The following is a 16,054-nucleotide window of genomic DNA, read 5'->3' as shown; positions in this document are numbered from 1 at the left end:
ATTTATTAAAAGATCTTTTAAAAGCTTCCTTTCTTAAAAAGCAAAACTATCTGCCCACCTCCGCATCTTGTCTGAAAGCATTTGCATACACAGCTGTTCTCCAAATTTCAACCCTGTTCCTTTTTTTGTCTTCATGTTTTAAGACATGAATAGCAGGTATTTAGTGCAACACTAGCAAGCTTCAGCAAGTGCCTTCTGCTTCCACACACTGATTTATCCTGCATCCCAGACACCCAGATAACCCTTTTCTCATACACAGGATTAAAGTCTCAGACCTTCAGCCCCAGGACTGCATGAGATGGCAGTTTGGGGACTTCAGCTTCTAAACCTTCTTTTACCACAGCTGAAAGGTTTCCACAATAGCCAGGGTGAGGACAGGCTTTGTCCCTCCTGGATCTTCCACTGTCCTTTTGTTTTACAAGTCCTTTTAGGCAGTGCTCTCTGACCAGCTGCCTGCGAACTGCGCATGCAGCGCAAGTTGTCTGGATGCCAAAGCCACAAGACACACAGGTACCCTGTTACCAAACAGCAGAAGGCAAAACAATAAACATTTCTTAGCCAGTGGGCCCATAGCATTCTGTTCACTGGAAATTGTACCACCTTTGCACACTGCAGTCCTAAAGCCAACATTTTATTTGGAGACAAAGAAATAGCATGGAGTGAGATATGACAAGAGAAAAAAATACAGGCAATTTTGCACCAAGAGCTTCCAAGGTATGTTTGACATCCTGTTCTTCATGAGTGTTTTCAATCACTACATCTCCCTGAAAAAGCACCTCTTGCTGTTTCATCTTGCTTGCAAATAATATGACAGCCCAGAAAATTAAAAATAATCCATTAAAAAGATTACCATATTTTCAGGACATGGCTGCTCAACTGTAGCCACAGAGTTACTCTCTTAGGAACAGGCTGTCATGAATACAGTGCTTATAAAAGACAGAACAAGTTGTGGGAAAGTTGCTTTCGAAGGAGGTTAAGCGAGGAGAATATGATGACCTTGGTTATAAGTTTCAAAGGAGAGATGATGTAAAAGTCAGACACCATAAGGGAAGGAACACACAGAAAAGAAGAAGGAAGCTGGGAAAACTCAAAAAGGGTGAGACACCAAGAAGGTGGAGACCACTTGCTGTGCCAAAAGCAAGAAACAGTAATAGCACAGATACTAGCACTCTTTTACTCGTCATAAGATCACCATGAAAATTACTTTAAATTTAGAAAAATGACATTCAGGAGACTACTTTTTAGTTCTATAAATGATTGTTTTTCATGCCATTTTTTAAAAAAAAGTCACTCCTGTTATTAATCAGTTTTGATGGGCAGCCACAACCAAGTTCCTAAGCAATCTAATGTAGAATATGCTTGAAGGCTGTTCATACCTACCAGGGCAAGACAGATGGTTTAGTGTAGGTGTCTCCACTTTAGACTGCACTGCAGCCCAAGGGACATCAACTGAGTATTTAGCAATAATGTAGTAACTGTAACAAATGGTAGGACTCATCTATCGATCACCATTTGGGCTTTCAGGGAGAAAAATAAAAGGCATTTAGGGGTTAATACTTCTGATTGAAATGTGCTTATTTAGAGGTTCACTTAACAGATGCCATCATCAGGAGATAAAAGTCCTTACACTGAACAGACAATTTTAATGGCCTTTCCCATTAAGCTATGGATGACATATTTCAAAGGGCAGATTATTGGAGTCTTTCTGCTGACAGCAAGGAATGTCAAATGAATTCAGAATATCAGTGTATGTTTAAGCCTTGGTAACAAGGATTTTAATATAGAGCTATTTTATACTTCAGGACAAAACACCTTGACCAATTTATTCTCCTTTATAGCACATTTATATCTGCATTTATATTCATTGCCAAAATAGGCAATAGACCCTTACTGTTCATGGGAACAAAACTCCAGATGCTCTTATATTCTAAGCCTAATGTGTTCAGTTACTGATGTGGCAGCATTAATCACAAAGAACAAGAGTTCTACACCCTTGGAAAAACCTGGGAACCTCCCAGATTTGTTAGACTACTCTGCTTAATAAGAAGTTTCTAATAAACAAATGAGCTCTGAATACAATGTACTAAACGTATCATCCCATAACCAATAGGTATCAGGATGACTATTTTTAAGGTTTAGCTCCCTTCCTGTTCTCCTGCAGACTGCAATTATTCAGCTCTGTACTGCAGAGCTCCATTAAGCACTTTGTTTTTCATTGAATGACTAGAATCAAGTGCGTATGGCCTCCACGGATGGATAAACTGCTGTAAAAAGAGATAAGTCAGCAATACTGATTGGCTCTGTTGTCTGAGCATGCCTTTTGATTTTTGAATTACTGCCAAAAGCATTATCATTCTCTGTTTACCCTTCAAAAGCCCTCGGTCACTCAGATGGTGCATACTCTCACAGCACAGAGGTCTCCCTTGCAGAAACAGGACCCATAAAAAAAAAAGACAATTTCAGTACTTGTATTTGTTGAATGTAAATTTGTGGCACAGATCCCCTATCTCTCATTTTTCATGACATTGTTACTATATAACATGAAGTGATTAAAAGACCAGTTTTACTTTGATGCCCACCTCTTTCACACTTAGATAAATGTTTTATCTCTGTGCAAAGCTGTAGGTAGCATTCAAAGTGAACTTGGTCACACTGTTTTCCTCTTCCTGTCCCACTCTGCAAAGTCAAATTAACAGAACCACCATAACCTCTGTGGTAGTTTCTTTTGTGTGTCTATGAGTTCCTACCAATCACTGAAGACACACTGCATTTTTCTCCACTGCTGTGGCCAGGACTGTCAGTGCCGGACTCAGTACCAGCTTTCACAGGACACCACAGGCTTGCATTTCCCTCCAGAGCTGCAACAAGAGCTGTTGTTTAGCTGCAAACACCTGCTGTGCACTTTGTACCTGGGTAAATGCCTGCTGGACACAGCAGGAGCATGACCAGAACAGGTCCCTGATTAAGCATTTGAGCTGGTTACAACTCTTTGTGAATGCAACATTCAGCACTCAGGAATCTCCTAAGGCAGAGACAAGTAATGCACTCTTGACATGACAGGATTACCTGTCTGCAAAGGCAGATAATATATAATATTATATTATATATAATGGTTATTCCCATTTGAATACAAAAACAATCGGACACCAATCATTTGGGTTTTATGCAAACATACAAGTAAATAACAAGACCATAAATAATTAAATACTATCTGCATAAACAGCAATAAAACAACAAATGAAGCAATTGTTACCTGCTTGTTCAAAGCCTTGTGGACATTTTGCAATCCCATGATTTCTATTACTGCAATCTCACCAGAGCTGCAAGTTCAGCTGACTGTGAAAGTCTAGGTCCTGTAAAATCTTATTCCTGTGCACACTCTAGAAAACAGGGATGGAGAAGGCAGAACATGTGCTGTTTCAAAGGTGCTGCCTAAGATCTTGGGTGAGGAAATGCCCTCTTACAGATAGCTCACAACCCCTTGCGTGATTAAAAGGAAATTATTTTGATTTCTCAAGACCCTATGGCTTCCCAACAAACCTTGGGAAACAAGTTCAGAGTACTAGCATATGCTCTAATCCATTTTCTAGTTATAAAGGCTTCTTTATTACTGTTTTTGGCTGACAACATTTGAGATAGCATGTTTATCATAATTCTTAAAACACTTGAGAGAGAACAATATAAGTGCATTTTTTATTTCAGTTTTAACTTCTTTATTTCATTGCTGTACAGCTGCATTACACTTGGCTTTAATCCCTCAAGCATTATTTTCCTTGGCAAAATAGTCACTGAACTGAGTAGAACTTACTGTTGGAAAAATATGCTTGAAAAACCAGTGTGATGTCAATGCCAACTGAAACCCATGGAGCTTAAAATGTCACAAATGTGCCTGTAGCTGAAATACAGAGCTCCTCATTTTTTTTTTTGTCTGAGCTAGGAATGTTGTAAGTCTTAGGTTGTGAAGTCAACTGTAAAAATCATAGAGTAGCCTCCTGAAGCTGAATGTGTGCTGAAACTGAATGTGTGCTTGCCCCCCTCCATGAACAACCATTTAGAGAACAATTATATAAAACTGGATGTAGGATAATTCCATAGGAAACAAATGGCTGCATGGCTCCGCTTCCAGTCTTGCCTGCATTAACTGTAGCTATCTGTAAGAAGTTGGGCTACAGGCTTCTCAGAGAAAAGATAGAACCCGACTTTGTAAAACATCTTTAATATTCAAATATATAAATAAGAACTACTGAAGAATAATTCAGAAGACTGAGGTGATTCATTACGAACAGATGCTATAAACAGGAACAGTAACATTGCTAGGTAAGGAAGAAGCAAGCTATTTTAGGAGTCTTGAAAATCTCTTCTAGTTCTTCAGACAGATCATGCTGCTATAGTTATTTTATAAAAAATTATATTCTGAAAAGCACTTTAGTAAAAGAAACCTTTTACTGGAACTATTATTTAACGAAGACCTTCTACAGCACTATAACACACTGCAATTGAGTTCCTGATATAGTTTTAAGAATGGGAGGGGTGAAAATAAGAACGAAAAACCCTACCATACCTGCACCAGGAGCTATTTATTAGCATAACACTCTTCCTTTTAAAGATTTCGTAACAACTGAAGTATATACAAAGTCTTACAGCATTTACACAATAAAAAAGTTTCCTATTAGCTGATGTAGTATAAGGTAGTGCTGCAATTTACTTCAAATAGTGTATACAATAATAATGAAGCAGACCACTGTACTTTCAACTTCTCCACTACCACACCACCACTGCCAGTTGAAATGACAGTTGATTAAACCACTGGGAAGACACAGATTGTTTAAAGATTTGTAACAGGTTGATTCGCAGCACTAACCATCTTAAGGAGGAAAAGAAAAAGAAAAGGAAAGCTACATACTGTCATGTTTCTACACTTTCCTAGAGCTGGAACAAACTTTCACAGCCTTAGATATAACATATGCAAGACAACATAATCACATTTTTTCAGATAATAGTTCAGCTACTGAGTGTATTTACTTCTGAATAGGAGGCATTATATTGATATGGCTGTGTGTTTCCATTTTTGTTCATTAACTGTTCAAATAGGTCTACAAAAAAAATTAAGACAGCATGGAGTTTGTAGTCATGATGTGTTTTGACTAATAAAGGCATTCAATATCAGCTATAGGATCTAATTATTCCTGTCAAAAGTTTAAGACCAGGAATCTTTGAGTAAAGATCAAACCCACAAAATCCTGCACCTGCGCTGTTTTCATCTGTTGACTCCAACCTTCTTTAAGCTTTTCCAACTGGGATAATACAAAATCCTTAAAATGCTTACACCAACCCAAATGCAAGACTCATTTAGTTTATGAGAGGTCAAGCAGATTCACTAGACTACGTCTGCTGTAAAACAGAGGGAGCTTACCTAGGAAAAAGAAACTTTTACTGAACAGTGCCTTACTACAAGTAGGGATATATAGTTTAACAATGATACATAATTTAAGAACATAGCATTCTTTGCCTTTTAGAAACAGCTTTCGTGTGCCCATAATGCACTTTCTACAAGAGATAAGGCTGCTTTGCCTATCGTCGTATGCCTAAACCTCTTATTTTGGCCAATTTCACTTTTCTTCCCCTCAAAGGGATTCTGTTTCAACTTAGAAACGAGTAACGTCAGTTGACAATATCTGTATTAAGACAAAAAGTGACATATATAAAATCCACAAGGAACCACATAAATACCAAAGAAGTCATATAACCTTTCCATGTAAACACTTTGATTATACTGAAGCCCTAATCAGATTCATGTCTTAAACTTTTGGCAGATAATGTGTATGCTCAGCCAGGCTTTGTAGTTAGTTATTGTTCAAGTGGAAGCCAGGTCAGCTCACATGTTGACAGGCATGCAACTTGGAAACATTGCACAACAAGCAACACAAAGAGATTTGAGAAGGGTACAAGACTTCAAGTAGACTTCACAACCCTTCACAAACTGAATATTCACAGACAAAGATACAGTCCTTGCTTTTTTCTACGGTGGATTTCTCTCTCACACATGGGACACTTTCTGTGACTCTCTAGCTTGCTTGATGCTATATAACCACTTGATGATTCTGGCATTCCTTTCAATGGCAGAAATGCCGTATGGCACGCGGTCATTGGCACTGTCATCATTTCTAAGGTCACTGTTGCTGTCCTGAGACTGTTCACAGTCTGAGCTAATCATGCTTGCACTGCGAAAGTTGAGGGATATAATATCAGAGTTAGCCCTTGCAAAGTTTTCCATCCCGAGGTTTTCAAGCTCTTCAGGATCCAGTCCGCAGTAGTTAAAGAACCGTTCGACATCTGCGTCAACGCGAAAGTATCTGTCGCTTAAGTCTGACTTTGATCGCTGTAGGGAGGGTCTTCTACTAACTCCGCATCCAGACTCGACTGCCTCAATCTCTGGGGATTTCAGGGTGGCAATGGCAGCGATTTTGGGCTTTGGAGGCAGAGGTGGGGCTGAACTACTGCAGGGTATTGCTTTTAAGGGCTTTGCACTAGTTACTTTCCTAATGTCTGAAGAGCTGTGAGAGACATGTAAGAAAGTCTCTGCTGACTGATCTAGGAGCCTTCTGCTAACATTGGAGCTGCTCTCCTGTGGGCTGCTCCAGCCCTGCGTGGGGTAAACCTTCAAGGATTCTGCGAATGAGTGTCGGTTCAGCTCTGTTGAATCGGCTCTGTGGGGTGGCCAATTTCGGGGACCATGCTTATGCCCTGAACCTGAGCTGGAGCCTTCAGAGCTGTTGATGATGTTCTTCAAAATCTCAAGTTTCAGATTTTCTCTCTGGACTCCACTCTCAGTCTTTGCATTGTTGCTGAAGACCTTCAGGGTGGGGCTCCCCAGCGCTCGCTTGGCCGCAGGACAGACCGGTGGCTTCGCCAGCACTGCCGGCTTCACAGGCTCCTGCTTGGCATTGATGACCTCCTGGCTCTTGACATATTTCGCCTTGTCGGCTTCAAGCCTCTCCACTGCACTCAGTCTTTTTGGATTAGGCTCCGCCTGCCTGCGAAAATAGTCAGGTCCTTTGTTCAGGATGCGGAGAGGAACGGCAGATGTGAAAGTCACGGCAGGGCTGACCGGCTTCACCATGCTACCTGTCGGTAATGTTTCTGTAGGCATGTTTGGTGGTCTTTCCCCCGCAGCCGTTTTGGATTCTTCTCTGGGATCTCCTAAATGCACGGTGCAGAAACATGTACATTAAGCACAATGAATAGCAGATGAATCCTGGGATCTGAGCGTTAGCAGCAGTGCCTCATCTCACAGCTCATTAAATAACACTGCGTTTCTCTTTTAAAGGCAGCCTTTGTAGGGCAAGGGCACCCGACACAAGTCCGTATTAGTCCGCTCCGCTGACTCCTTTCTTCTCGCTGAAAGATGTGGGATTCTGGCCGTCCCCTCTGCGCCCCGCGACCGGCAGCGATCTGAAATGCAGAATAACCAACCACACGTTAGCGGGAGCGCCTGACATCAGAGCGATAGCAACAGCTGCCTCCCGGCCCTCCTCTCCCATCGCCGCCTGGGATGCTGCCGCGGGTGGCACAGCGAGGCAGCGCGCAGGGTGCCCCTGCCCCGCTCCTGCCCAGCACCCCTCTGCATCTTACAAGACATGTATTGCTTGATATTTACACTCTGAGCTTGGATTTAATGAAATTACACTGGGAAATTAAAAAAAAAAAAAAAAATTGAAAAAAATTAAGAATTAAGCCCCACCACAATACAGCCATACATTTCTACAGGGAGAAAGGGAAGCAGAATGAGACAATTCAGAGACTTAGACCCACCCATCTGCCAGTAAAAGAGAACTTCATATTAATATATTTGCCTTTGTTAAGTTGGATTGTGACCATATTTTATCTCTAAGCCCCAAACATTTTTCTCTTTATAGGAAACATACTGTATAAATCTCAGCAATTAAGTGTATTTTCCTTACTCATTAAATTGTCCAGAAAACAATCTGGTCTAAAAAGCAGAGAGCAAACAGAGACATGTAGTGTTTTAAGTGCAACACAAAACTGTCATTGTAAATCTAATTTTAAAATTAACAAATAAAAACAGGACATGTCACTAAATCCACCAATTCCAGTTCCAAGTCTGTTTGAACACTAGTACCCACAGCACTGGTGCTCCAGCAATAAAAAAAGGCTTTCAAACCTCTCATGATCACTTTACAGGCTTAACAGAACAACAGAAAATGGCTTTGTTTTTTTATGCAAGATTTTGGGAACACGCAAAAACATTCTGACTGGGTTTGAAAAAATGAACTTGTCTTCAACATGTAGATATAATCATTCAGGTTTTCTATGAGGGAGTAAGTACAAATGAAATTTATCTTCTAAATTATTTTAAGGTTCTATCACTTAGATTGTCACAACAGTCTAAAATCCAACACCATGGATGATATTACAAGTGTTGAAACAATTTTTCCTACACGAGGCACTGAAGGGCACTTATCACAGAATCTACTTCTCAAGCAGCGATTTCGCTAATGGGTCTCATTTGTTTTATTACTGCCCCATTAATCCATGATGCCCTCTTTAATATCCCATTTCTATTATCACTGTGATCTTCAGGGAGAGAAAGAAAAGCAGCTGCTACTTTTTCACTCTGTCCTAAGGAACAGAGAGCAGCATCTTTCCCTGGGATGACTTGCTTTCATGTTACTGTCATCCTGTGTGTGCTCATCCATCAATAGCCAACTTACTAATACAGGGTTTACATTGTTTTGACCAAAAAAACCCACAAAAAAATGAAATTCCAGCTGAAGTTACATTAACAGTAAAAAGAAAACCACCTCAACTATTGATGTTCAGAAATATGTGATATATACATTGAATATTCTCTCTATATATTGTCCAAGGTCAAAGCAAGCAAATAAAATATACAAATGCTATAATGAGATTATAGGAAAAAGCTGAGCTTTCTCCTGAAGGCTCACTGTCACAAGCATTCTTCAAATACAAACTAACATATTTAGGTGGGTGATAAACCAGACACGCGTTCAGTGCAATTGAAAGGGTAGTGAAATGTTAATTAAACTTCTCTTTCAATGTTGTTTTATAAATCCTAGAGCTAACTCCTCAGCAGCTTGACTTCCTGAATTTAAACTAAGTCTCTCTGAAAGAGAAAAAGCTTTCCTCATTTGAATCAACATATTTATTGATACTGTTTTGAAATTAAGTATGAAATTTCCAAATGCACAGAAGGCAATTCCAACATGCATCTGCACACACATTTCTCTTCCATACACACAAATCAAATCTTTCCATGTTGCCAGCTCAGAGCTGGATGGCTAAGTGCCTGTATAAATACCCCACTGATGTGTATATTTAATACTTGTGTGTGGAAATGAAAGCTCTGTGAGAGCAGGGGTTTCATCCAGAGGAAGAAAATCCCACAAACAACCCAGTTCTCTGTACTAAACAGTGTCACCCAACTGAGTTACTACTTGAGTAAGCAAGACAAGTTTCCTCCTTGACCACTGTCATTAAAGGTGACCATGGTCCTGCCCCAGAGGACAGCTGCCAAATCCGTTCTCCTCCTGGTGAGTGGCTCCACACATATCACGCTACAGATCAGAGCTGCGGGAACTGAGGCCTCGGGCTTGAGGCTGCTTTTGGAAGCCTTTTCATTTAACATTTAACATCTTCCTCACTTTGGACAGCCCTCATCAAGGTCAGCAAGCATTGCTTAGGAGGCTAAGCATACACATTGGCTTCAACACCACACTTAAGAGGAAAAAAAAAAAAAGGAAAATAAATCCAACCATGCAAGCATGTTTATCTGAGAGAACAAGCGTGCTTGTTTGCAAGCACGTATGGAGCCAAGTGCCCCAGAGTCAACAGAAACATGCTGCAACTGGCAATGTGCTTCAGGCATCTAGAAAGAAAAGCAAGGACCTGGTGAGGAGCCAGGACAGAAATGTCCACCTGAGCCAGCACAGAGAGCCTGGGGGGTAACAGCCAACTGGTTACATGGCCAGCCATGGAGGCTTTGTACCTGTGGGGCTGCTGGTATAAATTAAGGAACAGGCAGCTAGGAAAAGGAATCAACTTTTTGTGTATTGTTTAAATTACTGCATTTCACTGAAATGCTGCACTTGAATATCACCAGAAAGCTTATTCAGTATTCTCACCTCAGAGAGATAAAAATTGCTAACTAGATACAGTTAAAAAAGAAAGTGTGACGAAAGAGAAGTGGATGAATGTAAAATGTAATGAAACTTCTGCCTGTGCTGGTGATGGCTGCAGCCTGATCCTGCTGCTAGCTGGGAAAGTGAGTTCAGTTCCTACCAGCCTCTCTTCTGTCCATGGGCACCTGAAACACCACAGAGACACTACAGAGCCTTGCTACTTATTAATTTTATTGCTAATGATAGAGGTTGAGAGCAGCAGTACAGTGTAGTCTTAGGAAGACTTAGATTCCAGTTGTGAAAATCATTGAAGCAACCAGGGTAGAGAAATGGCTTTTTTTCTGGCTTAAACTCCAAAGAAACTCACTGATTAGGCATCTGAATTCCCTCTTGTGTACATCTCTGGTATCAGTAATGCCCTGCAGAAATTCAAAGGCAAATAGGTTTTCTTCACTCATTCCCAGAAAATGTGTGAAATATACCTAGGGACGCAAGAAATGTTCCTTTCTCTCTGTTTACACCCAGATGTCTGCTCTATAGGTGTAATTCTTCTATGGACTGACCTGCATTTTTCAGGATTCACTCTGGATTTCCATTATTGCTCTTCCTTACAATACTACTGGACTTAAGAAATTATTTCAAGAAAAACAAAGACAAAAAACTTATGCATGCATTCAAACATAGTTCTATTTAATACTACACATACATTAATAAAACCTTCCTGAAAGTTCTTACTGAGTTCCTCTAATACTCTGCAACTATTGCAGACCTGCTGAGTAGCACAGAAAATGCACAAAGTTTTGGGTTTTTAGAACTGCATTTTCAGCCAGACACTTCAATTCAGGATTCCTTTGTTGCAGAGGCAGAGATTCAAAGCATTTAATTCATTCTAGGCATCACACTCTAATCACTCTTAGTCCATAGTATGTTTGTCAGATATTCCTATTTAAATAACCAATGCCCTACTTGCATGATTTAGGGGAACACAACACAGCCTAGAACAGCAATAGCTATACAACTAACGTTAACTACAAATGAATCTCCTATAAAATATTCTTTCCTTAATTTAAAGCCAACACAGTAGGAGGAGATAAACTATGCAGAAACTTTGGAATCCCAGGCCCATATATTCTAAATATGCAGTTTCTTGAAATGTATGAGAAATTTATGAACAGACCCTATTGTGGCAAGTATTTATTTCTAGCACTGTTATGAATACAATAGTATTGTACAATAATATAGTCCATTTTTTCCTCTCATACCCAAAACTGTGTTCTAAACACAGACTGAATGACGTCAACTGACAGTAAATAACATGCTTCACTCCCTGGTTCTGTGGTGCCCTGTAGCTCCTACGCATTGGCCACGTTTCAGCCAGTCTGTCTAAAAGTATCCACAGAAGAGCATTACGTATTTTAGCAGTATTCAAGTTACAAAAAAAGCAGCAAAAAGCAATGTGAAAATGTGGTTTAAATGTAATTAGTGAAATTTCTGTCCTTGACTTTGGTGAGGACATTGCTTCACCTGACAAAGTTACAATGAAGCTCATGCTCTTCATTCATTCCTCTGGCACAGCAGATGAAGGGAATGCACAGAAGGTAGGATGATGCACAGTGGATAAATATAATGAAGGCTGACAGCCTTTACTCTGCTTTCCTTGATATTTAAAGGCCCGTGTCAATTTTATTTTCCAGGTGATAAAATATCACTACCATTACCTCAAGATGCACCATAAACATGACATAAATTCCAGTATAAGTAATCAAGAAGTGGCTGCACCAGGACTCAAAGAGTTCCCGAAACAAAATCTGCACAGGAACACAGGACACAGATAGAAAATGTCAGGCTCCTCTAACACCTGGGTGCACTTCAGAACTGCAGGTCCCATTACCCAAGATGCTGGTTTGTTAACAGTCACTGCAAAGCCTACAAATGAGAGCTTTGCTGAGAACGACTGGCTACAGGTCTATGCACTAAGTTATACTAATGTGTATGCCTAAAACTGATACAAGTTCTTCTGTGGGTAATTGTCTCTGTAATCCTCCCATATATATGTTACTAAGTTTAAAAATACAGGCAAAGCCTAAGTCAACTTGGCTGAAATTGATAAAAGGTCATCCATATCCAGAATGGCAGCAGTATTTCATTTTTTAAACCAATTTTAGATAAAGATGTCTATGCTGTGTAGACTTGATCTCACATAATATTAACTGTCAAGACAAAGCATGAGGAGATGAAATAGTCTTTCAGATATACCATGACTCAAAATACTAATGAAAGTGCCTATTTTCAAATCTGTTCCTCCCTAAAACATGGAACAGTGAACAGTAAGAGCAACATCTATCTGTTCAAGTATACATTTAAACCTTTGAAAGGTCATGAATGATGTGAACTGCAGTGACCTAAAACTAAGAGTGGCAGAATTATGTAGACAAGAGAAATTTCCACCAAGTGGGAAAGTAGTAACTTTGGCAAAGGCAGTCACTTTTCACTGCTGACGTATTACTTCCAACCAAAAAACCCCAAACTACAACTAGCATTGTTTTCAATAGCTTATACAGCTGAGCATAATATGGGCTGATATATTTATGCTAATTCTGCTTTGCTCTTACACCAAAGACTATTAAGACAAAACTCTCCATAAATACAACAGTGTCACCACTGAGCACTCTATTTCAATGTGCATTGAAGGTGGTGAGGCTTAAAGCAGAACGTTGCCATAACCACAAATGCTAACACTGTTAAGTTGAAGTAGCTGCTGGAAAATCCATGGAGGTATAAACATCTGGAAAGCAGGAAAGCAACCCAGCAACTATAGTTACATACTAACCCAGTAACGTATGCCTAGAGCTCACTGGGAGCTGGACAGAGATGCCTCTTCGAAAGAAAAAACTTTAGAAAGTATTTTGCTTCTTTTTAGCTCTGAAATCCATCACTGTTACATCTCCTACCCAGTAGCAATAATCCACTCTCAGTGATGCTTCTGGGTTAGTGTCCTATGGACATCTCACAATGATGAAAACTTTGATTTCTTTCAACAGGCTGCATAAATCCACAAGAAAGACCAGAAATGTCGTTTCCCATTCTTCCAACGAGACAGTACAAACCAATATAAAATGTCTTATTATTTAGAGCAATACTACAGGCTGTGCTTGTAAAAGCTGTAGTGGAAATCAGTTCTGTTTTCTTTGGACTCCTGTGTTGCTTAGACAGTATTGTGTTCTTTGCAATAATTTCAGTTGCTCATTTAATAAAAAAAAATTCAGAGAAGGGCCTAAAAAATTATAATAAGGAATGCAATTTTTTATTATATTTTTAGCCTTATGTGAATATTTCTATTTCAGTGTTCATTTTATGAGAATAATGCTGTAAACACTTCACAAAGTTTTAGGAAACACCTTTACTGCTTGTTCATCAGCCAGTGTCAATGGTCCAAACCGCTTTTATACTTTTAATTCTGCATCTCTCCATAAGCATCATGTTTTAAATTTACAGCCTCTTCCTTACAACAAGGCCACAATTCCCAGTTTATCCTGTGGTCTCCAGAGCCTACACAGTTTTCCCAGGGATCTTTTATGCACTTTCAGAAATCAACACAATCCCCTTCTTCAATACAGGATACTTAGCCCTGGTGTTCAGTTACATTTCAGAGGTTCATCAAACCCTGATAATAGGTCCCTGTTGTACCAATGCCACCTGCTGGGTCCCTCTTCTCAGGGAAAAGGGGGGCTTTTACTTCTCTCCTACTTCTCCACCTCCTTTTCACACTGTTTCCTCATTTCACCATCCCATTTTTGCAAGATGCAGTAACTCCTGCTCTGCTCTGATGGAAGGAGCAGTGCTATCTGCACTACACTTTTCCTTTCTTCTCCACTGATAGGAAAAGTTAGCATCTCATCTCCTTGCTCCTGGTAGATGTCCTTCACGGCCATGCTTGGATTTGGCATCCTGGTAAACCACCTTTTTTATCCTAGTGGTAGTGCTTCCAGTGTGCAGGGAAAAAAAAAGTTAATTGGGGGTTCACTGCCGCTAAGTGGGGGATAACAGAGGGAGGCAGAACAAGAAAATAATACCAATTACAAAGCTCAGCAAAAATGTTTTGAATGGAATAGCATTCATTTTAGTTCCCATCTCAAGTCAATGGTAATTCTTAAGAAATCCACTTTCAGAGAGAGACATATGTTATGCTACCGAAATCCTTATGGCAATAGGTGTAGTAGAAATCATATGCACTTGCCAAGAAGGAAATAAAAATCTATCCACAAAAATGTGGAGATACACCTGCAAAACACCCTCCTTCTAGTATTACCACAGATACATCATATCACTAGCAGGATTTTCAGATTCCATCACCCATGTAGCCCCCAAAAACACTGCCAAGTCTGGACCTCAACAACAGAAGCACAAGTGTCATCAGTAATCAGGCAGCTGGGAAACAGCTGTAACTTCTGCAGTGTCCCTCACCAAAAGAATTATAGTCATTAACTCACCTGTAGAACAAACATCTTGATAGCAGTATTTTCAAAATGCCAATTCTGAGTAATTTGTCACACTGGAATAAATTAAACATAGTCCTAAATCCTTAAAATGTTTGAAAAGTTGTAAGAATGTTAAAGCACTCTACTGCAGCATACCAGTGCAGCTATGGGATTAGATTAGGCCTTAATTACACTATGGAGTAAACCCTAGAACATAAATCACTTTGGCTTAGAAGAACTTGATATCTTGGAAACACTAAGAAATCAAGCCAGATTTAAATGGACAAAGTGCAAGTATAGATTTTCAAAACTAATGTTTATATTAAATGTGCAGTGTGTCTACCAACACAGCTTTGTAGTCAGAGACTTGAGGACCCCATGACCAGAAGACTTCTGTATGTTCACCTCCTTCATAACTACTGCTGCAAGACAACATAACCTCAAGCTGAGCCCTCAAAACTCATCAGCACTGAAACACACACACCTAAAATGGCATATTCTGTGGGGAAAGAGAGTGTCTGTTCACCATTTAAGTGGCAGCAGTGCTCATAAAATTTTGGGTGACTGATATTTAGGCTTGGATCTCACCACAAAGCACATGTTCTTCTGCCAGTACTTTTTCCCCTCCACTAATAAATTGAGAATCACTTCTGAGCTCTTCTGTCTGCCTAGAAGGCCTCAGCTATGTCCTGAACATCAAACCAAGTCAAAACCTGGACACTTTCCCCATCTCATATATATGACTTCTATGGTTGCCCATCTCCCCTATTTCACTTCTATGAAAGGGAACTGTGAGAAATCTGGAATGATCATGACCATATAGGACAGAAGAGATGTTCAGGGAAAGAGGCCCATGAGCATGGCCTGAGCACCCATGCCACCCAGCATAGGTGAAGCTCTTACTTCTATTAACAGACATGCAAGCAACTAAGCCTGATGATAACTCCCAATCTGTAGAAAAACCAGGGATCTCCTCACCTTAGTCATCCACACTGTCTTATCCAGCAGTTACCTGCCAGCCCTAAAAACGCAGTCAGAGTTGTGGAGGATGACAAAGAAAACACTTCTCCACTAGATTTGGAGTCAAGACTGGAAGCAGGCCTCCAGGGCAGATACTCAGAGTGCCAGGCTATATCTAGCACTACACAAATGTCTCAAATGCATGTGTCAACAGCATGGTGCCAGACTCTTTCCAGTGGTGCCCAGCGACAAGGAGCAATGGCCAGAAACAAAAACAGAGGAAGTTCCACCTCAACATGAGGAAGAACTTCTTCACACTCAGGGTGGCAGAGCACCAGAACAGGCTGCCCAGAGAGATTCTGGAGTCTCCCACTCTGGAGACATTCAAAATCCACCTGGACGCTTTCCTGTGTCACCTGCTCTAGGCGACCCTGCCTTGGCAGGTGGGTTGGATGA

General features: G+C 40.2%; 1 protein-coding gene across 8 annotated transcripts in view; it reads right to left on the bottom strand.

Annotated features, from left to right (window-relative positions):
• Positions 1-3,681: 3,681 nt before the first annotated feature.
• The window catches only part of FAM110B (family with sequence similarity 110 member B), a 114,997-nt gene continuing 102,624 nt past the window's right edge, over positions 3,682-16,054 (bottom strand). For all 8 annotated transcript variants that reach the window (XM_069004790.1, XM_069004787.1, XM_069004791.1 and 5 more), the window contains one exon: positions 3,682-7,452. In XM_069004790.1, the coding sequence (XP_068860891.1) occupies positions 6,038-7,150 (1,113 nt within the window). In that variant the 5' untranslated portion in view covers positions 7,151-7,452 and the 3' untranslated portion in view covers positions 3,682-6,037. The remainder of the gene's footprint in view (positions 7,453-16,054) is intronic.

The sequence above is a fragment of the Aphelocoma coerulescens genome, chromosome 2, assembly GCF_041296385.1.
Source record: "Aphelocoma coerulescens isolate FSJ_1873_10779 chromosome 2, UR_Acoe_1.0, whole genome shotgun sequence".
NCBI classification, from domain to species: domain Eukaryota; kingdom Metazoa; phylum Chordata; class Aves; order Passeriformes; family Corvidae; genus Aphelocoma; species Aphelocoma coerulescens.
Note: the sequence above shows the minus strand (reverse complement) of the source record. Positions and strands in the feature narration are given on the sequence as shown.